General features: G+C 40.8%; 1 protein-coding gene across 4 annotated transcripts in view; it reads left to right on the top strand.

Moving 5' to 3' along the window:
* The window catches only part of EPB41L4B (erythrocyte membrane protein band 4.1 like 4B), a 1,171,543-nt gene that overhangs the window by 577,814 nt on the left and 567,979 nt on the right, over positions 1 to 25,750 (top strand). For all 4 annotated transcript variants that reach the window (XM_073678479.1, XM_073678478.1, XM_073678481.1 and 1 more), the window contains one exon: positions 15,428 to 15,543. In XM_073678479.1, the coding sequence (XP_073534580.1) occupies positions 15,428 to 15,543 (116 nt within the window). The remainder of the gene's footprint in view (positions 1 to 15,427; positions 15,544 to 25,750) is intronic.

Genomic DNA, 25,750 nt, shown 5'->3' on the forward strand with positions numbered 1-25,750 from the left:
ACATATCAATGTAGAAACCAGCAATATATTTCACACTAAATGGGGGATTTTACTTCTTTACAAATATATGCTTGATATGATACTTCCTGAAAAGTGACAGAGTTACACATATAAAAAGACACTCTGTGGAAAAACCGTATTTAAAATAATCTTAGATTTTAATACAAACAAAAGAGACACCTGAAAAAATTCTATTTAATAGTCCCAATATACGGACAATGATTTTAGAATATGTTAAGTGCTTTGTAAAATTTTTAAGACATATCGAATAAAAGTAACTTTTTAAATTTATTACTCCAATTTATTATTTATTATTTATTACTCCAATTGGAATTGACTGTGAAGCTCGAGTGTTCGGTACTTTAATCAAGCAGGTTGAACGCTCAGACTGGCTTGACTCGAGTACCGAGTATAATGGAAGTCAATGGGAAACTTGAGCATTTTTATGGAAGACCCCAACAGAAGGGCTGGGGGGGGCAGTAAAATCACTGAAATGCTCAAATGGAATGGAAACCGCATGGGGAAGACACCTGGACGCATCTCTGGGTCCCAGGTCGTTGCTAGGAACAATATTGTCAGAGTATTGCTCCACTTTTAGGGTATGTTTCCACAATCAGTGTTTGTTCAGGCTTTCACACAGCTGAATTTCCACATGAATCCCGCACCTTAGGTTATATACGTTTTTCCTTGCGTTTTTGCTGCATGCGTTTCTTTCTCTCTCTGGATATCTAAAGCACAGACTCATTAACAAATATAGAAGTCATACAGTGGTGTGAAAGTGTTTGCCCCCTTCATGATTTCTTATTCTTTTGCATGTTTGTCATAATTAAATGTTTCAGATCACAAAACAAATTTAAATATTAGACAAAGATAACACAGGTAAATACGAAATGCAGTTTTTAAATGAAGGTCTTTATTATTAAGTGAAAAAGAAATCCAAACTTACACGGCCATGTGTGAAAAAGTGATTGCCCCCTAAACCTAATAACTGTTTGGGCCACCTTTAGCAGCAATAACTGCAATCAAGCATTTGCAATAACTAGCAATGAGTCTCTTACAACGTTCTGGAGGAATTTTGGCACACACATTTTCGCAAAATTGTTGTAATTTTGCCACATTGGAGAGTTTCCGAGCATGAACCGCTTTTTTAAGATCATGCCACAGCATCTCAATTGGATTAAGGTCAGGACTTTGACTAGGCCACTCCAAAGTCTTAATTTTGTTTTTCTTAGGTCATTCAGAGGTGGACTTGCTGATGTGTTTTGGATCATTGCCCTGCTGCACAACCCAAGTGCGCTCTTGTCTGACATTCTCCTTCAGGATTTTTTGGTAGACAGTAGAATTCATGGCTCTCTTTACCACAGCAAGTCTTCCAAGTCCTGAGGCAGACAAACAGCCCCAGACCATCACACTACTACCACCATATTTTACTGTTGGTATGATGTTCCTTTTCTGAAATGCTGTGTTACTTCTACGCCAGATGTAATGGGACATACAACTTCCAAAAAGTTCAACATTTGTCTTATCAGCCCAAAAGTCTTCCAAAAGTCTTGACGATCATCAAGATGTTTTCTGGCAAAACTGAGACGAGACTATATGTTCTAATTACGAAGCAGTGTTTTTCATCTTGGAACTCTGCAATGCATGCCATTTATGCCTACTCTCTTTCTTATGGTTGAGTAATGAAAATGGACCTTAACTGAGGAAAATGAGGCCTGCAGTTCTTTGGATGTTGTTGTGGGGTCTTTTGAGACCTCTTGGATGAGTCATCGCTGTGCTTTTGGGGTAATTTTGGTCGGCTGGTCACTCCTGGGAAGGTTCACCACTGTTCCTTGTTTTCGCCATTTGTGGATAATGGCTCTCACTGTGGTTCATTGGAGTCTCAAAGCTTTAGAAATGGCTTCATAACCTTGCCCAGACTGATAGATCTCAATTACTTTGTTTCTCATTTGTTCCCGAATTTCTTTGGATCACAGCGAGATGTTTAGCTTTTGATGATCTTTTGGTTTACTTCACTTTGTCAGGCAGGTCCTATTTAAATTATTTCTTGATTAAGAATAGTGGTGTCAGAAATCAGGCTTGTGTGTGGCTAGGGAAATTGAACTCAGCTTCTCAAAGATGTGATAAATGACAGTTAATGTATGTTTTTAGGGAAGGGGAGCAATCACTTTTTCACACAGGGTCCTGTTGGCTTGGATTTCTTTTCCTTTTCTCCTTAATAATAAAGACCTTCATTTAAAAACTGCATTTTGTGTTAAACTCTGGTTCACACACACAGTGATGCAGTTCGTTGGTTCAAACAAACGGGCGGTTTATTAAATGTCCATAAACCGGTCAGGATAACAAAATAAAACAGCATCTTCCAGGTACAAAAGGTTTAACCGAACAAAATTGAAAATAACCAGTCTATAAAACACGGGCTCAGCCCTTTAAATATAAGTGCTTTTCTCTGAATCCAGCAAGATCTGAGCAGCACAAGGCCGCCTCACCTTGCAAACACACAGACAAAGTGAGACAGCATCAACTGCCTTAAATCAGCCATTCCAAGACCTGGACTGGAGGTAAGTAAGCAACTGATCCCACCCAGCTCTTTCAGCTGCTCGTAAAACCTGGACCTATAATCCGGGCCCATTAAAATACCTCTGAGCACTATGTGTGCTCGAGCCTACTTCTCCAGGTCCTACATCACCGACGCTTGGCACCTTGGGGACACATACCTCCAGTCCACGACCTGTCCAGCTGCGACCATACATACCCCACGCCTCTGGCCAAAGCCAGGGGACTTGGCACCTTCTGCCAATATACAACGGACCCTTGATAGGATATCTGCATTCCCATGTTGTTTTCCATGCCTATGCTCCACCTGAAAACTAAAATCCTGTAGGACTAGGAACCACCTAGTTACTCCGGCATTGTTTCCCTTCTTCTCTTGCATCCACCTCAGTGGGGCATAGTCTGACACTAACCTGAACCTTCTACTTAACAGGTAATACCTCAGATTGTCCAACACCCACTTGATGGCCAAACATTCTTTTTACACTGTGGAGTAGTTCTTCTCACACATGGACAGCTTCCAACTGAGGTACATTACCGGGTGTTCCTCTCCGTTAATCTCTTGGGACAAGACTGCTCCCAGCCTGACATCCAATGCCCTGTAGGTTTGGATTTCTTTTTCCTTTAATAATAAAGACCTTCATTTAAAAACTGCATTTTGTGTTTACTTGTCTTATCTTTGTCTAATATTTAAATTTGTTTTGTGATCTGAAACATTTCAGTGTGACAACCATACAAAAGAATAAGAAATCAGGAAGAGGGCAAACACTTTTTCACACCACTGTATGATCCAAATAAATCAAAAATAAGCTACCAAATGTGAGTCCTACCAAATGCATGTGTTCAGGGTAAACAGTTAAATTAATGACAACCTAAAGAAAGAAACAATTAATGGGACCTGTATGTGTCTAGAATAATATGAGGAGCAGGAACCTGGAATTCTGGCGCTTTGCCCGTCTCTTCCCAAATTGACCTGGTGCAGTGGCAATTGGCGTAATGGTAGTTGGGATTGATGACAGCTGTAATTTGGGTTATTACTAGCCAGGTAAAGGGGCCATAAGTTCCCTGGCTATTAATAACAGCTCACAGCTGTTTCATTAGCTTTTACTGGCTAGTTTACATAGGGACTCCAGAAAAAAATTGACTTAAGGTCCCCCTATAAAATTTAACAAGCAAAGGCTAAACAGACAGCCGTTGGCTGATATTAGTAGCCAGGGGAGGGGCCATAGATACTAGCCCCCTCCGAGGCTAATAACATTAGCCCTCGACGGCCCCAGAAATGACACATCAATAAGATGGCCAAATCTGGCTTTTAGCCTCAGCTCTTCTCATCTGCTTTGGTGTAGTGGAAAGTGGGGTAATAAGGCTGGGGTTCATGGCAGCCTTGTATTGGCAGCTGACATGAAGCCCAGCGATTAGTAACAGAGAGGTGTCTAAAATATGCCCCCATTACTAACCCCATAGTGAAAATTTGTAAAGACACAGCCTGAAAAATAATTCTTTATTTGAAATAAAAGTTCACACTGTTTTACACATTTGTTTAAAAATAAAAAACAGTTATACTCACCTAACGCCTAATCCATTGAAGCTATTGTCCCCTGTAAAACAAAAAATATATCCCTCATCTATCCGAAGTGAATATAATCCATACTGTCCTGCAACAATCCAGATGACTTGGAGATCAGTAACAGCAGTCACTGATGTGACTGCTCTCCAGGACAGCAGGCTCACACTGACACAGGAGTGTAATTGCTCCTGTGTCAGTGTGTAGCGCTAAGCTGCAGTGTGAAAGTTCACCAGAGTTCATCAGCTGATAAACTCCCGTGAACTCACTTACGGCACTGCTTCTGCGTGAGAACTTTCACACACTGCGACTGCCAGTGATATCACCGGGGTTCATCATGTGATGTACTCCAGTGAACTTTCTCACCACAGTTCAGCGTTACACACTGCAGGAGCAATTATGCTCTTGTCATCCTGTCAGTGTGAGCCGGCTGCCAGGGAGAACAGAGGCATGGATTATCTTCACGGCGGACAGGTGAGTATTATGGTGGTTTATTATTTTTTATCTTTTACAGGTGAATAGGGCATCGGGGATTAGGCATTGAAGTGAGTATTATGGTGTTTTTTGTTTTTTTTGTTTTTTTCTCTTACAGGGGACAAATGCATCGGGGATTAGGTGTTAAGGTGAGTATAATGCTGTTTTTAGTTTTATTTGAATACTTATTTATTTCAAAACACTTTTTTTTCTTACTTTGAGCACAGGCGCCGACTGCTCAATACTCTCATCAGCGGCGTCTGCTCTTGCTGTTAGCAACAGCAGGCATAGGCTGATGGGAGTAGTACTTTCTCATTAGCCAAAGCCTGTGACCAGTGGTAAGCTTTTTACCACTGGTCACAGTTACAGCTGTAGGCTCACACTATCATCTGACAGCGTGATCCCGCAGCACTCTGACCGGCGTTAACGATCTTACCACCAATTAAAGCCTATGTTTCCAGCACAGATGTCAACTTGGGAAACCATGGATGTTCGGGCCCCCCATTCATATGAATGGGATCCGGGTTTGTGTTCGGGTACTGTTCCAAACTTTTTTTTAGATGTTCGGCCTAACCCACCTTACCCGAACATCCACGGGTTCGCCCATCTCTAGTTGCCACGCAGGTCCAATGTAGTCTACGTTCCTCAATTCTGTCTCTGGCATCTGTGAATAGCAGAAAAGTTCCTGCTATTCACAGGCGCCGGGTAGTGACGTCAACATTCATTATCATCGCTGGGTCTCGCTGCGGGCTTGTATTTTTAGGCTTGGAAGGGCCCAATAGCCATGGACCTTCCCAGCCTGACAATATAAGCTTGCAGCTGTCTGCTTTACCTTGGCTGGTTATCTAAAATAGGGGGGACCACACGTCATTTTTTAAATTTAAATATTTATGTATTTATTTATTAAAACCAAGATAAAATCACCTTACAACACATGTTCTTTTTTTTTTAACTCCATATGATGACCCTGCAAAAATTATGAGCAAGGGCCTTATGATGACCTTCTAAACATTATGAGCGAGGGCCGCATTATGACCCTGTTGATATGGTGGAGGGCGTATATAGTCCTGAAAAGGACTTTTGTTTTAATGGTGCAGCAGTATAGAATTACTGCAATATCAATTAAACCTTTCCTATATGCCTGCTCTATTCTAAGCTCTCCCTCCTAGATCAACTCTCCCTGAACTGCTTCCAGAGGAGAGTGTGCTGAGCATTGTGTCACTGAGTCTTACATAAGACCCGATGGTGCGATGCGGCCGGCCAATGCCTGTAGCCAACATGGCTACTGCATTATCATTTATGGCAGGCAATCCCCGCATGTTTATTGGTTGTTTAACAACCGCAAAACATGCAGGGCGGGGACTTGAGTATGGCCCTTGAGCACCCATGATACTAGATCGAGTATTGAGCGTGCCCGAGCACTCCAATGCTCGATCGAGTGCTCACACTTATACAACCACATTATTTTAGTTTTGTTATTTTTATTTTCCCCCTCAAAATGATTTCAGTTTCATGGATGACGTTAAATGTGGAAAATTTCTGAAATGATTCTTCTTGGCATAATTTTTTTGCATGACAAAAGCATTGGCATTTTAAGTGAGGTGTGTAGATTTTTTATATCCGCTATACAGTATGTACATTAAAATGGTCCTATTGTAAAATACAACCTATCCATCAAAATAACAAGCCCTCATATTTTTACAGGAAAAATATATATGGCTATTGAAAAATGTCAATGAAAATTAGAAAAAATAAATGCCTGGCCTCTAAAGTTCAAAATAAATTATGATAATAGAGGGGGTAATCTTATATATTTTATATTTAGAGTGTCTTGAAGCAAAAATAATAATAAAGCTGTGTGCCCACGATGCGTTTTTAATGCGTTTCCGCAGCATTTTTGCAGCTGCGGAAACGCATTAAAAATGCATAGTAGAAGGGCAGCAATGTTCCCCAATGATAATCCGCATGTGCTGTGCCTATGCTGCAGATTTTTCCGCAGCGTTTATGCTGCGCTCAAAAATCCGCAGCATGTCCATTAATTTTGCGGAAACGCCGCGTTTTCGCCGGCATTGACTTGCATTAGAACGCGCCAATACCGCAAGACTACATCTGTACTTGCGTAATTGGCGCGTTCTAATGTGCGGATGGTACCCGGGTGTGGAGGACAGGAGACTCTCCTCCACACCCAGGTACCATTAAAAGCTGTAAAAACAAGAATAAAATAAAAAATAAAGATTATATTCACCTTCCGATGGCCCCCGGACTCCTTCCCTCTGCTTGCGTGCAAGACTGAAGGACCTGAGGTGACGTCACAGTCATGTGACCGCAGGCCCTTCAGCACAGTGTCTCGCGATATCCCGGCAGCCAGGAACGAGCCAGGAACGAACGTGGCAGCACACGCCGTGCCATCGGAGGGTGAGTATAGCTTTATTTTTTTATTTTTAAACATTCTTTTACGGTCACACTATATAAATCCATGCCGGTTGCATGGATTTATATAGTGTGACCTAGTTGTCAAGCACTTTCCAGGTGATGCTAAAATCGCCTGGAAAGCGCTTGTCAATCCGCATGCGGAAATGCATGTGGAAACGCATGTGAATCCGCATGTATTCCGCAGGAAAAACGCATGTACAATCCGCATGCGTTTTTTCTGCCAGGGAGATGCAGAAATGATGCAGAAATTTTCTGCTTCATTTCTGCATCGTGGGCACATAGCCTAATGATAATTATTATAATGATGTAAATAATAATTAGCAGCATCACTATGCACAGGAATTTTGGAGAACTTTTATTGTCAATATTGTTGATAATATCAGCTACCTAAAAAAAGAAATATAGAAGCTGGTGCTAGTAATATCTTTATTTTTTCAAGAATAAAAGTTATCGACAATACCAGGGTTTCTGTACTGTACATAATAGCAGTGACTAAATCTAAACTAAATTACGTAATCCTCAAACAATTGCACAAAGTGTGGGAGTGTGGGTGTAAAGTCCTAAGTCATATAGTCCTAAGTATATTCATGAAACTAAATGACAGTTATATAATAGCTGTTTTATAACCACTCCTGAAGAGGTTCAGCATATCATTAAAAAAACATAGTAAATCAAGGGATTTAAATTATAAAATATTCACCACAAAATAATATTAAGATCTTGTACAAAAATAATAACACCATCTCTACATTCTCCCTTAGATGTGTGATTTCTGATAATGGACTTAAAATGTTTGTATCTTATGAACAGTAGAATTGCAATACATAACACATTCATGTGAAGAGCAATTATTTTTTTTAAACCATACCATTAGAGCAGGATCTGTCATCTAAGATTAATAACATTTATGTACAGGAAGAATATAATGTTCCATGCATAGAAAAAGAAAAGTAAAAATAAAAACTGAAATGTTGTATATCACTGTATGCTTATTACTCCTCCAGTAATTGTGTACTACGTTGATGGATGCATTGTTGAGGGAATGGAGGTTTCGTTAGTAAAGGTCAGTAATATGAAACATACTTATTATGACACTATGGAGTAGAAACTGGTTCAGCTGATTAACTAGTCAAAGGAGAGTAAAAATAACAAGGAGAATGATTAAAGGACTTGTCCATGCCTATTTTTTGTAAGTATGGGCCTAAAAACTAAAAAGCAGTTGTTGCTAACAGAAAAAACTACCTGATTGTTTTACCCAGTGCTGACCACTGCTGCAAGCGATTCAGCTACTGCATGTAAACAGAGCAGCTCTTCTTCTTCCAGGCTGCTGTGCCGATGGAGTGTGACTGCCAACGTCATGCTGATAGTCGGCCGGCTCCCACTCCGTCAACAGTGTAGAGCGGAAGAGAAGCTTCTGCTCTGTCAATGTGATGACAACAGAAGCCTCTGAATCTCATGCAAGAGCGTTCTGTGACTGCTCTAGGCCAACAGACATTGACGCCGGGCACAACATGCAGGTAGTTAGCAACTACCTGTCTATTAGTTCTTAGGTCCATAGTAAAAAAAAAAAATAGCCCTAGATAACCCCTTTAAATGTAGCCACCATATCCCTGTTCCAGAATTTACTTGAACTTTATGTCTGAACAGCACTCTTTTTATTCTCTCTGCAGCTATCTTTTTGTATAATGGATGAATAAATCCTGTATATAGTTGCTTTAAGTTTTACATGTACAATATGTAAATTATAACTAGTCTGTTCAGTAATGTCAACTGATGATTAAAAACCACTGTACATATTTCAACATCAAAATCAAGTTCTCAGTCAAGCCAAAGGAGTTAAAACAATACAATCTTCTTTATTTTTTTCAGAACCAATATGACTATTGAAAAAATAAAGAAAATATTATTGCTTTAACACTTTTAGCTTGACCAAGGACTTGATTTTGATGCTTACATTGGAGCGCTACACAAGAACGTGAGCTAGTTTCTGTTTTATGAAACTGTACATATTAGTTATAAAATAATTTACTAACACTGAACAAACTATGGACAAGTTTCATGATAGCAAGTGTTGCTTGGAAGAGAAGTAGTGTGATTTATAAGCTTTTTTCAATTTTGATAGTCAAGGAAGATAAAGCATGATTTATGCAGGTCTTCTGGGAGTATGCTTAGGGCATGTGCCCATACCTGTGTCCGTCCTGCTTTCCTGAACCTGTCAAGTCTTTTCATGTTCTGGTATCTATTCTGTCTAAGCATCCATACGGCATCCATTCCTCCTGCTAACCAGTACCTGGCTGGACTGACTCTCCGAGTCCATCCCTACTTCCCTTCTCCTTTGGGGTCAGCTGATGTGACTCCAAGGTTCTGTATGTCCTGGAGTGGTACTTGGAATCCACCTGTGGCTCAAGTCTATCCACTCCCATCAGGGGCTCTAGTGAAGAACCAGGTGGTTGCTTAGTTACGCCCCTCAAGGCTCTCCCCGGTCCATGGCACAGTGGTTTCACAACCATGAGTCGTGACATGCTTAGACTAGAGCTCTCAAACTTGGCCAGGTAAATGGGCAGCACATAGAAACAATTTGAAGTTAATGGGAAGCATTTTTTGCCGAATGAGATGACGTTTTCAGTGATACCATTTTATTTTCCATATGTCTTTTTGATCACTTTTTATTCCATTTTATGTGTGTCATAATGAAAAAACTACATTTATGACTTGGGTCTTGGGTCGTTCCGGATGTGGCGATACCAAACGTGTCTTCTTTTTTTATTTTGTTTTTTTTTTACATAAAACAGCATTTTTAGTGGCACAACACTTTTCTGAAATTTTTTTCATACATTATTTTGAAAATCTTTTTCATTTTAACATTTTTTTGTACTATGAGCCACTGTGCAAAATTTATAAGTAGTGATACTTCTAAATAGTAGTCATACCGTTACCACATAACAGATCTCACCATGTTGCTACTAAAGAAGACTATAGGAAAACTAATATACCAATAATAAAGCACACAAAAGTGGAAAAATATCACCACACAATGATATTGTCACCACATACTGTCTGAGCAGAACCACAATCCTGTTACTGAACAAATTCCATTCTATCAATATTTCCACATACAAGGGATAAATAATGCCACACTATGAGCAGACCACATATCACCACCACATAGTAACTGAATAATGCCACCATACTGATCATTATTAAAAGTTGTCAGTCATACCCAACAGCTCTGTAGACCAATTAAGTGTACATATTAGTAGTAAAGGTAAATCCAGTGACTTACTAGTCTCGTCTCCAATTGAAGTAATTCATTCATTTTTGCTTTTTTTCTTCATGTGGCACACACCACTATCACTTCCAGCCAAGACAAGCAGAAAGTAACATACAGACAGCTATGACTGATCACTTCTACAGCACCCCCACATCTACAATGCATCAGATGAATAAAGAAAGTGCCACGGTGCTTTTCTGGTGCCCTGCGCAGTAACAGTACCTCCATTTTGTGCCTTACAATGTAACAGTATCCCCCCAAAATAAAATATATTACAGTAGTGATGTCTCCCTTTGTTACCCTCTCTTTGTAGGAATTTCCCTCTCTGTGGCCCCCGTAGAATATTAATGAATATTTCTCGATTTTGTGGCCCTCATTCGTAGTAACGTACACCTTTCTGCCCCCATACAATTGTACTGTACACCTTTCATGCCCCAATACAAATGGAACATCTCAAATTATGGCTCCATCAGTTAATAATGTATGGGTCACAATGATGACTATTATTAATGCCCCCCATTGTAGAGTAATAGTGTCTCTAATTCTGACCTTCATATTTTAATATTGTCTCTCAATTGGCCCTATACAGTAATATTGTCCGACAAATGACCCCATTAAGGAATAATGTGTCCCAATTGCCCCCGCTATAGTAATTATGGCCATCGCTTGCCCTATAAACAAAGAATATATTTACCATTCTGGCCCCTATACTGTAATAATGTTCTCTGTCCTGGTCACCATCCAGGAATAATGTCCCCCATCCTAGCCCCCATCTTGTAAAAATGTCCTACATCCTGGCCTCCATACTGCCTCCGTAGTGTAATAATGTCCCCCATCCTAGAATAATGTTCAATATCCTGGACCCCATCCTGGTATAATGTCCCCCGCTATAATGTTTCCTATCCTGTAATATTGTCCTCCGTCCTATAATAATGTCTTCTATCCTGGTCCATATTCTGTACTAATATTTCCCATCCTGTAATAATGTCATTTCTCTTGTCCCCTATCCTGTAATTATGTCCCTTTGCTGTAATAATGTCCTGTTCCCTATAATATAATAATGGCCCCTATCCTGTAATAATGTACTCTGTCCTTTCCCCCATGCTGTAATAATGTCCCCGTCCTGGCACCCATCCAGTAGTTATGTCCCCCATCCTGGCTCCCATCATGTAATAATGTCCCCCACTACTGACTTCCATTCTGAAATAATGTCCCCTATCCTGTAATAATGTCCTTTGTCCTGGCACCCATCCTATAATAATGTCCCCTTTATTGGCCACAATCTTGTAATAATGTCTTCTGTCCTGGCAGCTATCCTGTAATAATGTGCCCTCATTGTTTAATAATGTCCCACGTACAGACCTCCATTCTGTAATAATATCCTCCATCCTGTAATAATGTCTCCTTTCCCGTAATGATGTCATTCGTCCTGGCTCCATCCTGTAATAATTTCCCCTATTTTGCTGCTCTTCACTTACACTTTAAAAAAAAAAAAAGACTCCTGTCACCTGCTGTTTTCTCTCCCGTGTCCTCATCTTCCTACATATCCTGTGTAGGGGAACATGGCAGTGCATTGCAAGCTCATCAAGAGAATGCCAAGAGTGTGCAAAGCAGTCATCAAAGCAAAAGGTGGCTACTTTGAAGAACCTAGAATATAAGACATATTTTCAGTTGTTTCACACTTTTTTGTTAAGTATATAATTCCACATGTGTTAATTCATAGTTTTGATGCCTTCAGTGTGAATGTAAAATTTTCAGTCATGAAAATACAGAAAAATCTTTAAATGAGAAGGTGTGTCCAAACTTTTGGTCTGTACTGTATATTAATTCTCTTCAGCGTTTCACTACAATCAGACAAATTATAACAAAAACTAAAGTTACAACCATGCATTTGTAGGAGTTTTTTGGAATAGGTTCTTTAATCAATGGTGGATGCAGAAATACACAATGGTGCTTGTGATTGCTAAATACAGACTGGTACTTTTATAGTGTACACAAGCCCATTAGACAATAAAGTACATGAATCCTTGTTAAAAGAACACTTGTCTTCCAAGATCTAATGTAACACATGGTGTCTGTGCCATGGAGATAGACATTAGACAATATATCAGAAAAGAGCATTTTACTCCTGTACAGTTAGTCAAATGTTTTTGTTGTAGTTTATATACCTGTGTTGTGGTGTGTGTATGTATGTATATATATATATATATATATATATATATATATATATATATATATATATAGTACGCCGCCAACAGGGAGGATACTAGACAGGAGGCTTAGTCAGTTCAGCTGAGAGAGGTCGCCTCTTAACAGACACATGAAAGACTGAAGGAAAAGCTTCAGAGAGAGACACAGCCTACGGACTGATATGGTGTATTTCTGAGAAGGATATGCACAGTGGTTAAATGTGCTAAACGCTGAGTTCCTGGAGAGCCAAGCCCCACACACATCCCTGGTAGTGTAAGTCAGAGGTATGATATATTAGTTAGAGCCTAGCCGGGCAAGTCTTTGTTGTTTTTCGGTTGCTTTATTGTTTGCTGCATTTTGGTTGAAAATAAAAGCCCCATGTTTCCTTTATATGGACTGCTTCTGTCCCCTAGCGTGTTACAATATACACACACACTACCGTTCAAAAGTTTGGGGTCATTTAGAAATTTCATTCTTTTTGAAAGAAAACACATTTTTTTTCAATGAAGCCAACTTTAAATGAATCAGAAACACACTCTATACATTGTTAATGTGGTAAATAACTATTCTAGCTGCAAACGTTTTGTTTTTATTGCAATATCTACATAGGTGTATAGAGGCTCATTTCCAACAACCACCACTCCAGTGTTTTAATGGTACATTGCACAAAAAAGTTAGCCCAGCTGAAAACGGTTTGGCTGATTTGAGAAGCTATAAAATTGACCTTCCTTTGAGCTAGTTGAGAATCTGGAGCATTACATTTGTTTGTTCTATGAAACTCTCAAAATGGCCAGAAAAAGAGAACTTTCACATGAAACTCGATAGTCTATTCTTGTTTTTAGAAATGAAGGCTATTCCATGCGAGAAATTGCCAAGAAACTGAAGATTTCCTACAGTGTACTACTCCCTTCAGAGGAGAGCACAAACAGTCTCTAACCAGAGTAGAAAGAGAAGTGGGGGGCCCTGCTGCACAACTGAGCAACAATGCAAGTACATTAGAGTCTCTAGTTTGAATTGGCCTCACAGCTCCTCAACTGGCAGCTTCATTAAATAGTACACGTAAAATGCCAGTGTCAACGTCTACAGTGAAGAGGCGACTTCGGGATGCTGGCCTTCAGGGTAAAGTGGCAAAGAAAAAGCCATATCTGAGACTGCCTAATAAAAGGAAAAGATTAATATGGCCAAAAGAACACAGACATTGGACAGAGGAAGATTGGAAAAAAGTTTTATGGACAGACGAATCAAAGTTTGAGGTGTTTGGATCACACAGAAGAACATTGGTGAGACGCAGAACAGCTGAAAAGATGCTGGAAGAGTGCCTGACGCCATCTGTCAAGCAAGGTGGAGGTAATGTGATGGTCTGGGGTTGCTTTGGTGCTGGTAAAGTGGGAGATTTGTACAAGGTAAATGGGATTTTGAAAAGGAAGGCTATCACTCCATTTTGCAATGCCATGCTATACCCTGTGGAGAGCGCTTGATTGGAGCCAATTTCATCCTACAACAGGACAATGACCCAAAGCACACCTCCAAATTATGCATGAACTATTTAGGGAAGAAGCAGGCAGCTGGTATTCTATCTGTAATGGAGTGGCCAGCACAGTCACCAGATCTCAACCCCATTGGGCTGTTGTGGGAGCAGCTTGACCATATGGTACGCAAAAAGTGCCCATCAAGCCAATCCAACTTGTGGGAGGGGCTTCAGGAAGCATGGGGTGAAATTTCTCAAGATTACCTCAGCAAATTAACAGCTAGAATGCCAAAGGTCTGCAATGCTGTAATTGCTGCAAAGAGAGCATTCTGTGACTAAAGCAAAGTTTGAAGGAGAAAATTATTCTTTCAAATAAAAATCATTATTTCTAACCTTGTCAATGTCTGGACTGTATTTTCTATTAATTTTGCAACTCATTTGATAAATAAAAGTATGAGTTTTCATGGAAAACACAAAATTGTCTGGGTGACCCCAAACTTTTGAACGGTAGTGTATATACAGGATGGGCCATTTATATGGATACACCTAAATTAAATGGGAATGGTTGGTGATATCAACTTCCTGTTTGTGGCACATTAGTATATGGGAGCAGGGAAACTTTTCCAGATGAGTGGTGACCATGGCGGCCATTTTGAAGTCGGCCATTTCGGATCCAACTTTATTTTTTTCAATGGGAAGAGGGTCATGTGACACATCAAACTTATTGAGAATTTCACACAATGGTGCTTGGTTTTAACATAACTGTTCTTTCATGAGTTTTTTACAAGTTTATGACCACTTATAAAATGTGTTCAAAGTGCTGCCAATTGTGTTGGATTGTCAATGCAACCCTCTTCTCCCACTCTTGCCACATCAATAGCAACACCGCAGAAGAAATACTAGCACAGGCTTCCAGTATCCGTTGTTTCAGATGCTAGTGATAGTTATAAGTGGTCATAAACTTGTGAAAAACTCATGAAAAAATAAAGTTACATTAAAACCAAGCACACCATTGTTTTTCTTATGAAATTCACAATAAGCTTGATGTGTGACATGACCCTCTTCCCATTAAAAAAAAATAAAGTTGGATCCAAAATGGCCAACTTCAAAATGGCCACCATGGTCACCACCCATCTGGAAAAGTTTCCCCCCTTCCATATACTAATGTGCCGCAAACAGGAAGTTGATGTCACCAACCATTCTCATTTACTTTAGGTGTATCCATATAAATGGCCCACCCTGTATATAATAAATACAATACAATAGTATTTACAATACGGCGCAAAAGTTGTTTGAAAAAAAATGATTCCTGTAATCACAAAATAATTTTAATTGCAACAAAAATATATTTACAGTACTGTGCAAAAGATTTAGGCTGGTGTAAGAAAATAATGCTTTCAAAAATAGAACTGTTAATAGTTTATTTTTATTTATATAGTAATGGAAATGTTATTACTATTTTGATTTCTTTTAGAAGTTTCTTCAGGAACCCCATGTCTTTATGAAGATACATCAGTACTTTTGATAAAAAGTGATGTTGAAACAGCAAAAATAGGTTCCCCGTGGCCAGCATTGCGTATCAACACAAAGGTAACAATATATCAATGAAGCTGGCTTTATATGCAATTGTAGGAAATGTTCTTTGTGTTTGGTAATACTTTTTTGTGGTTGTTATACATATTAATAGTCAATGAATGGTTAAAGAGTTTGGCCACTTTCTCTTATAAGAGCACCTTTTCTATCAAACTGACCAGCATCTCTGTCCATAAAATGACTGCCAAGTGAGCCAAACCAATTGACCTGACCAATGGAGGAGTATGTGAATCCTCCAATTGTAAAACAGCTCCACTATTGGAGGAGGCTGACGGACAGGTTCTGCATCAGCAGTCATTATATGGACATTATATGGACAAATTTGCTGGTCAGTTTGTGAGGGGAGTTCCACTAACCAGAGAAAGTGGCGAACCCTTTAAAGGCTGGGGTTACATGGTTACACAAGTCATGCAACATGCATATGGCTGTGCCATATTGTGACATTAAATATGATTGTCAACAATCTAACATGGCTGCAATGTTACCATCGCCAAAAATTTGTACCTGTAAGTTTGTTGGTATTTAACTTTAACACTGTAGACTTTGATGTACAGTCCTGAGGAAAAGCTTCAGTCAATTATGGAAAAAATCATGCAAAGTAAGAATACTTTTAAAAATAGAAGTGTAAATGAGTGGGATATCTAGGGGCGCTGGCAAATCTGCACAGTGCACCTGCAGCAGGTGGTACAGGGCACCAAAACCTTAATGTAGGAAAAGTAATAACAAATGGTGTCCACCACGCTGGTCCACTGAGGCCGGAAAACTAAACAAGCGTAACAAGTATTTTATAAAATAAGATTTATTGAAATTGATAATTAAAATAAAATTAATAAAATATACAGTACAGACCAAAAGTTTGGACACACCTTCTCATTTAAAGATTTTTCTGTATTTTCATGACTTTGAAAATTGTACATTCACACTGAAGGCATCAAAACTATGAATTACCACATGTGGAATTATATACTTAACAAAAAAGTGCGAAACAACTGAAAATATGTCTTATATTCTAGGTTCTTCAAAGTAGCCACCTTTTGCTTTGATGACTGCTTTGCACACTCTTGGCATTCTCTTGATGAGCTTCAAGTGGTAGTCACCGGAAATGGTTTTCACTTCACAGGTGTGCCCTGTCAGGTTTAACAAGTGGGATTTATTGCCTTATAAATGGGGTAGGGACCATCAGTTGTGTTGTGCAGAAGTCTGGTGGATACACAGCTGATAGTCCTACTGAATAGACTGTTAGAAATTGTATTATGGCAAGAAAAAAGCAGCTAAGTAAAGAAAAACGAGTGGCCATCATTACTTTAAGAAATGAAGGTCAGTCAGTTTGAAAAATTGGGAAAACTTTGAAAGTGTCCCCAAGTGCAGTTGCAAAAACCATCAAGCACTACAAAGAAACTGGCTAACATGAGGACCGCCCCAGGAAAGGAAGACCAAGAATCACCTCTGCTTCTGAGGATAAGTTTATCCGAGTCACCAGCCTCAGAAATCGCAGGTTAACAGCAGCTCAGATTAGAGACCAGGTCAATGCCACACAGAGTTCTAGCAGCAGACACATCTCTACAACAACTGTTAAGAGGAGACTTTGTGCAGCAGGCCTTCATAGTAAAATAGCTGCTAGGAAACCACTGCTAAGGACAGGCAACAAGCAGAAGAGACTTGTTTGGGCTAAAGAACACAAGGAATGGACATTAGACCAGTGGAAATCTGTGATTTGGTCTGATGAGTGCAAATTTGAGATCTTTGGTTCCAACCATCGTGTCTTTGTGCGACGCAGAAATGGTGAACGGATGGACTCTACATGCCTGGTTCCCACCGTGAAGCATGGAGGAGGAGGTGTGATGGTGTGGGGGTGCTTTGCTGGTGACACTGTTGGGGATTTATTCAAAATTGAAGGCATACTGAACCAGCATGGCTACAACAGCATCTTGCAGCGGCATGCAATTCCATCCGGTTTGCGTTTAGTTGGACCATCATTTATTTTTCAACAGGACAATGACCCCAAACACACCTGCAGGCTGTGTAAGGGCTATTTGACCAAGACGGAGAGTGATGGGATGCTCTGCCAGATGACCTGGCCTCCACAGTCACCAGACCTGAACCCAATCGAGATGGTTTGGGGTGAGCTGGACCGCAGAGTGAAAGCAAAAGGGCCAACAAGTGCTAAGCATCTCTGGGAACTCCTTCAAGATTGTTGGAAGACCATTTCCAGTGACTACCTCTTGAAGCTCATCAAGAGAATGCCAAGAGTGTGCAAAGCAGTCATCAAAGCAAAAGGTGGCTACTTTGAAGAACCTAGAATATAAGACATATTTTCAGTTGTTTTACACTTTTTTGTTAAGTATATAATTCCACATGTGTTAATTCATAGTTTTGATGCCTTCAGTGTGAATGTACAATTTTCATAGTTATGAAAATACATAAAAATATTTAAATGAGAAGGTGTGTCCAAACTTTTGGTCTGTACTGTATATGTGCGCGTAATGTAAATATTCTTAGTTAGTTCTTCTATTAGATCCCAGAGAGAAGGGCGGAAATGTCAGGATTATTTCCCAGCCTTTTAGAGCATTTGGTATGGGATAAGTGTGGAGGCACAAGCTCTGGAGCTGTTTTGTCATTGAAGGAAAAGCTGAAACTTGGGTTGTTTTTTCCTGAAGTGGGCGGTTGCCCGTAACAACAAGGACTGTGCCATACATTATGTGTTGTTTTTCCTTTAAGGCCCGAAAGGCAGTATTTTTTTTGCTAACGTTGCCATGGTTTATGCAGCACTCTTAATAAACCACAATGAAAGATAAAGAGACAGTGTTCCTGTGTCTACTTCTATATGTAGCCTAGTGAATCGATCTACCACAATATATATATTGACCCTTTATGAGTTTCTGTTTCTGGCTTATATCCTAAGTCATGTGATAAGGCTCGTTAAAGGGTCACTAATGACTTTTAGGATTGCTACTTCCTGTAGGTAGCACTAGAGTTCTGGTCCTCTTCCTCTCTGAAGAGACAATTTGCATATTTCCCAGAGGAGCATTGCGGCTTTAAAAGTCTCCTCACCGTGACATGCTTAACATGTCGCTCTCCGCAAGGAGAAATGTTAACCCTTAGAAGGATTTCTAAAATTCATAAGGTTCCAATGAGCACAGTTGGGGCCATAATCTGAAAGAGGAAAGAATATAATTTCATCATTAACTGGCCATGACCAGGTGCTCCCCACAAAATTTCAGACAGGGGAGTGAAAAGAATTATCAGAAGAGTTACAGAAGCACCACCTGTGGGGAGCTCAACAAAAAGACGTGGAATCAGCAAGTACAAATGTTTCAAAGAAAACTATAAGTAATGCACTCAACCACCATGGCCAGTATGCACACTGACCACGCAAGACTCCATTGCTGAACAAAATGCATGTTCAAGTGAGTTTAAAGTTTGCTCAATAACATTTAGACAAGCCAGTGAAATGTTGGGAACATATAGTCTGGTCAGATGAGACCAAAATTGAATTCTTTGGATGCCATAATACACACCATGTTTGGGGGCCAAAAGGCACTGCATGTCAACCCGAAAAACACCATACCAACAAAGAAGTTTGAAGGTGGTAACTAGAGATGAACGTTGTTCTACTCGAACTGTTCGCCAATCTCAAATTCGAGCTGTTTTGGGCGGTGTTCGAGCCGTTCGGCGAACACGAACGATTTGAGAAAAATTCGCCTGTTCGAGGTTATGTTCGATAACTGTTCGTGCACCAAAATCTTAACTGGATTTTTTCTCAGTAATGATGAAAATTAATGTTAATACGCAGTTTGAGTGTACAGCGGGGTGGGGGGAGGGGCAGGGGATGGATCTCTGCAGGAACAATGAAGATCTCCATTTTTTTTTCTCTTTCCCGCATTTACAGTGGGGAGGTGCAATCTGTCAGCCTATCAGCAGCGCACACACGGAGCGAAGTGCTTTTTTCACACAAGCAAGGGCATGTGTCATTGGCAGTGTATGTCACATGTCCTTGCCCTATAAGACCAAGCCATTTTCCCCGTCGCCACCATTTTCTCACTGCTGCAGCTGCGTGTTAGACGGCACCGCTGTTGCTGTGTGCGCTATACCTTGTTAATTTCAAGCCAATTTTCGCACAAATCTACAGATAGCTTGGGAGTAGGGAATAGTTGTGATTGCAGTCCTTTTAAGGACTAGGTTACAGCATTTCCTACGACTTTTATCAGGCAGGTCTGTGCTCTTAAATAGATAGATTGTGGGAGTAAAGACTAATTGTAATTGCAGTCCTTTTCAGTACTAGGTTACATCAGTTCCTATCAGTTTTTGCCAGGCAGGTCTGTGCCAGTGCTGTGCAAGTTTTTTTTCACAGCATTTGGCTGAATCTAGCAAAGCTAATCCTTTTTGGCCTATTGCAGAGTGTGTTAGTCAGTGGAGTAGCCTATCTGTGTTGCAAGATATACCACCTGTGTATAGAATACCAATTTTTTTACTGCACCTAGTGAAGTAAAATCTTTTGGGCATAGCATCATTCTATTAGTCCATCTATACTGACCTCCATCAGGTTGCATATTGAATAAAAAAATTTTCTTCATCTAGCTCTGAAAAAATATTTGGGCTTCTATCAGTGTGTGGGACTTGTTCTATTAGTCCATCTATACTGACCTCCATCAGGTTGCAAACTGAATATAATTTTTTTCTGCATCTAGCTCTGAAAAAATATTTGGCCTTCTAGCAGTGTGTGGGACTTGTTCTATTAGTCCATCTATACTGACCTCCATCAGGTTGCAAACTGAATATATTTTTTTTCTGCATCTACCTCTGAAAAAATATTGGGCTTCTAGCTGTGTGTGGGACTTGTTCTATTAATCCATCTATACAGACCTCCATCAGGTTGCAAACTGAATATAATTTTTTTCTGCATCTACCTCTGAAAAAATATTTGGGCTTCTAGCTGTGTGTGGGACTTATTCTATTAGTCCATCTATACTGACCTCCATCAGGTTGCAAACTGAAAATAATTTTTTGTCTGCATCTAGCTCTGAAAAAATATTTGGCCTTCTAGCAGTGTGTGGACTTTCTCTATTAGTCCATCTATACTGACCTCCATCAGGTTGTAAATTAAAAATAATTTTTATCTGCATCTACCTCTGAAAAAATATTTGGGCTTCTAGCTGTGTGTGGGACTTGTTCTATTAGTCCATCTATACTGACCTCCATCAGGTTGCAAACTGAATATAATTTTTTCTGCATCTAGCTCTGAAAAAATATTTGGCCTTCTAGCAGTGTGTGGGACTTTCTCTATTAGTCCATCTATACTGACCTCCATCAGGTTGCAAATTAAAAATAATTTTTATCTGCATCCAGCTCTGAAAAAATATTTGGCCTTCTAGCAGTGTGTGGGACTTTCTCTATTAGTCCATCTATACTGACCTCCATCAGGTTGCAAATTAAAAATAATTTTTATCTGCATCCAGCTCTGAAAAAATATTTGGCCTTCTAGCAGTGTGTGGGACTTTCTCTATTAGTCCATCTATACTGACCTCCATCAGGTTGCAAACTGAATATATTTTTTTCTGCATCTACCTCTGAAAAAATATTGGGCTTCTAGCTGTGTGTGGGACTTGTTCTATTAATCCATCTATACAGACCTCCATCAGGTTGCAAACTGAATATAATTTTTTTCTGCATCTACCTCTGAAAAAATATTTGGGCTTCTAGCTGTGTGTGGGACTTGTTCTATTAGTCCATCTATACTGACCTCCATCAGGTTGCAAACTGAAAATAATTTTTTGTCTGCATCTAGCTCTGAAAAAATTATTTGGCCTTCTAGCAGTGTGTAGGACTTTCTCTATTAGTCCATCTATACTGACCTCCATCAGGTTGCAAATTAAAAATAATTTTTATCTGCATCCAGCTCTGAAAAAATATTTGGCCTTCTAGCAGTGTGTGGGACTTTCTCTATTAGTCCATCTATACTGACCTCCATCAGGTTGCAAATTAAAAATATTTTTTTCTCTGCATCTAGCTCTGAAAAAATATTTTGCCTTCTAGCAGTGTGTGGGACTTTCTCTATTAGTCCATCTATACTGACCTCCATCAGGTTGCAAACTGAATATATTTTTTTTCTGCATCTACCTCTGAAAAAATATTGGGCTTCTAGCTGTGTGTGGGACTTGTTCTATTAATCCATCTATACAGACCTCCATCAGGTTGCAAACTGAATATAATTTTTTTCTGCATTTACCTCTGAAAAAATATTTGGGCTTCTAGCTGTGTGTGGGACTTGTTCTATTAGTCCATCTATACTGACCTCCATCAGGTTGCAAACTGAAAATAATTTTTTGTCTGCATCTAGCTCTGAAAAAAATATTTGGCCTTCTAGCAGTGTGTAGGACTTTCTCTATTAGTCCATCTATACTGACCTCCATCAGGTTGCAAATTAAAAATAATTTTTATCTGCATCCAGCTCTGAAAAAATATTTGGCCTTCTAGCAGTGTGTGGGACTTTCTCTATTAGTCCATCTATACTGACCTCCATCAGGTTGCAAATTAAAAATATTTTTTTCTCTGCATCTAGCTCTGAAAAAATATTTTGCCTTCTAGCAGTGTGTGGGACTTTCTCTATTAGTCCATCTATACTGACCTCCATCAGGTTGCAAACTGAATATATTTTTTTTCTGCATCTACCTCTGAAAAAATATTGGGCTTCTAGCTGTGTGTGGGACTTGTTCTATTAATCCATCTATACAGACCTCCATCAGGTTGCAAACTGAATATAATTTTTTTCTGCATTTACCTCTGAAAAAATATTTGGGCTTCTAGCTGTGTGTGGGACTTGTTCTATTAGTCCATCTATACTGACCTCCATCAGGTTGCAAACTGAAAATAATTTTTTGTCTGCATCTAGCTCTGAAAAAATATTTGGCCTTCTAGCAGTGTGTGGGACTTTCTCTATTAGTCCATCTATACTGACCTCCATCAGATTGCAAATTAAAAATAATTTTTATCTGCATCCAGCTCTGAAAAAATATTTGGCCTTCTAGCAGTGTGTGGGACTTTCTCTATTAGTCCATCTATACTGACCTCCATCAGGTTGCAAATTAAAAATAATTTTTATCTGCATCCAGCTCTGAAAAAATATTTGGCCTTCTAGCAGTGTGTGGGACTTTCTCTATTAGTCCATCTATACTGACCTCCATCAGGTTGCAAATTAAAAATAATTTTTTGTCTGCATCTAGCTCTGAAAAAATATTTGGCCTTCTAGCAGTGTGTGGGACTTTCTCTATTAGTCCATCTATACTGACCTCCATCAGGTTGCAAATTGAATATAATTTTTTTCTGCATCTAACCCAGCCAATAGTTTTGGCCTAATACCACAGTTTGGCCACTCAGCTCTGCTCGGTTCTCATCCATTGTTTTTTTGTGCAAACAACTCCAGAGTTGTGAATTAGTTAACCACCAAAATGAGTGGAAAAAGGCCTGCTGCTGGTGGAAAGGGGAATAGGCGTGTTGGGAAGGGGAAAAAAGGTTGTGTCCGTGGGGTAGGTGTTAAAGCAACAGTAACATCTGCAGAAGAAAGACCATCTTCCAGCCAAACTAAAATGTCTACTTCTTTTAGCGGACAATGTGATAAGATCCCTTTCTTACGGCCACGCCAATCGCTACAAATTCCAGATGAGGCACAAAAACAGCAGGTGCTTCAACGGATATCAAGTGCTCCTTTAAGTGGGCTCTCCTCCACATCAACTTCAACATCACAAATACTCCAGTCCTCAAAGGTGTCACCCCAATCGCACTTGCTTCCTCACAGCTCCCAAATCTCCAGCTGCCCGTCTGAGTATGAGGTAGAACAGATGGTTGAGTCTGCAGAGCTGTTTACTCATACTATAGCCTGGGAATCAGAGGTCGACTCCAGCGCATCTGTGAATCCAGACGAGGAAATGATCTGCACTGATGCCCAGAATCTTTATGAGTCGGATCCAGGACCAGACGCAGAAGGTTCTGACCGTAATGTAGACCCTCATTCCCAAACTGTAACTCCTGTTGGTGGAGACAATGAGGAAGACGATGATGAGACTCAAATACCTGATTGGAGCGACAACTTTAGTTTTTTGTCAGGGCAGGAACAGGTTGGCTCTGAGGACGACGGGTGTGATAACGCACAGGGTGATGATGATGAGGTTGGAGATCCCACTTACTGTCAACCCACAGTCAGCCAAGAGATGAGGTCAGCAGAGGAGGTGGAGGAAGATGCTAGTGACGACGAGGTCAGGTTGCGCCTTCCTGGACAGAGACGTAGTACTGGAAGCACGTCAACAACTGCATCCTCAAACACAACTCTGCCTCTCACCACAAGTCATGGTGGCTCTTCAGGTCGCATGGGTGCTAAGCCTTGCATAGCCTGGGCATTTTTTTCAGATCGATAAAGATGACCCAACTCGTGTTATCTGTAACATTTGTCAGCAAAAGCTAAGTAGAGGCCAAAAAATACATAGTTTGAGTACTTCATGCATGAACCGGCACATGGACATGAAGCATAAGTTGCAGTGGGAAGCTCAGTGTGCTACAATGCGGCCTAGCCGGCCGGGCCAACCACCGTCTGCCATATCTTGTGCATCCGCGGCCTCTTCATCCTCTGTGACTGGGGGGACAGCAGTCACACCTGTTTTGGGGCGCAGACCTGCCACCTCTTTACCCGCAACAGTCAGCGTGATTGGCAGGTCATCATTTTCTTTGGAGGTGGTAACACCAGCTAGTGTTGAGCGCTGTCCGACAGCGATAGCACCACCTTTGGATCAAGGCAACCTAACATGTCCGCCTGCATCTTCCTCACAGACCGGCAGTTTGCCGGGGACACCCTTATCAACCCCGTCTAAGCACAATAGCCAGCCCTCGGTCCCTCAGATGTGGACAATTAAAAGACCATTTCCTCCTAGCCATGAGAAAGCTAAGAGGTTGAATTTCACCATCTGCAAGCTCTTGGCTACAGAAATGCTGCCTTTCCGCCTGGTGGACACAGAGGATTTTCGAGACCTTATGTCCATCGCAGTGCCCCAGAACCAGATGCCCAGTCGGCACTACTTCTCAAAGAAAGGTGTGCCTGCGCTCCACCAGCATGTCGCACACAACATCACCGCTTCTTTGAGAAACTCTGTGTGTGACAGGGTGCATTTCACCACAGACACTTGGACGAGTAGGCATGGACAGGGGCGTTACATGTCGCTGACTGGGCACTGGGTAACTATGGTGACAGCAGGACAAGGGGCTGCTGTCCAAGTCTTGCCGTCCCCACGAGTTGTGCGTCAATCCTCTTTATGTCAAAGTTCCTCCACTGCTTCTGCCTCCTCAACCTCCTCTCGGTCTTCCACCTGCACCCAAAGCCTGTCTGGTCATGCCACAAGCTTTATAACTGCGCAGAAGGGATCCTGCACACCTCCTTACTATACTGGCAGTAGGGCTCAACGTCATCAGGCGGTTTTTACTTTGAAATGTCTGGGAAATGTGAGTCACACAGCTGAGGAGTTGTGGTCAGCTCTGGAGAACCAATTTCATGAATGGTTGTCTCCACTGGACCTGAAACCAGGGAAGGCCGTGTGCGACAATGCTGCAAACCTGGGTGCGGCCCTTCGCCGGGGCAATGTCACACACGTGCCTTGTATGGCTCACGTGTTGAACCTGGTTGTCCAGCAATTTTTAGCCCACTATCCCAGACTAGATGGCCTTCTGCAGAGGGCACGGTCGCTGTGTGCTCACTTCCGCCGTTCGCATCCCGCAGCTCAGCGACTTACATCTCTACAGAAGTCGTTGGGCCTGCCACTTCACCGGCTAAAATGCGATGTGCCTACCCGGTGGAATTCAACTCTGCACATGTTGCAACGACTGTGGCAGCACCGACAAGCCCTGGTGCAATACGTTCTGACGTATAGCCTGGGCCAACGAGATCCGGAGGTGGGGCAAATCACGCTGGAGGAGTGGTCTCCGATCAGGGACCTATGCACCCTTCTGCACAGTTTTGAAATGGCGACGAAAATGTTTAGTGCTGACGATGCCATTATCAGCATGACTATTCCGGTGATTTACATGCTGGAGCACATGTTAAACAGAATTCGGAGTCAGGTGGAGGAAGTAGAGGAGGAGGAGTTGTATGCGGAAGGGCTAACATCTGCAAGGTCCAGACGGTCAACAGCACCAAGGCGGCAGGCATGTGAGGGTGGGGGAGATG

The sequence above is a fragment of the Phyllobates terribilis genome, unplaced genomic scaffold (genome assembly GCF_046119375.1).
Source record: "Phyllobates terribilis strain yellow unplaced genomic scaffold, ASM4611937v1 Scaffold_4__5_contigs__length_816908805, whole genome shotgun sequence".
Lineage (NCBI taxonomy): Eukaryota > Metazoa > Chordata > Amphibia > Anura > Dendrobatidae > Phyllobates > Phyllobates terribilis.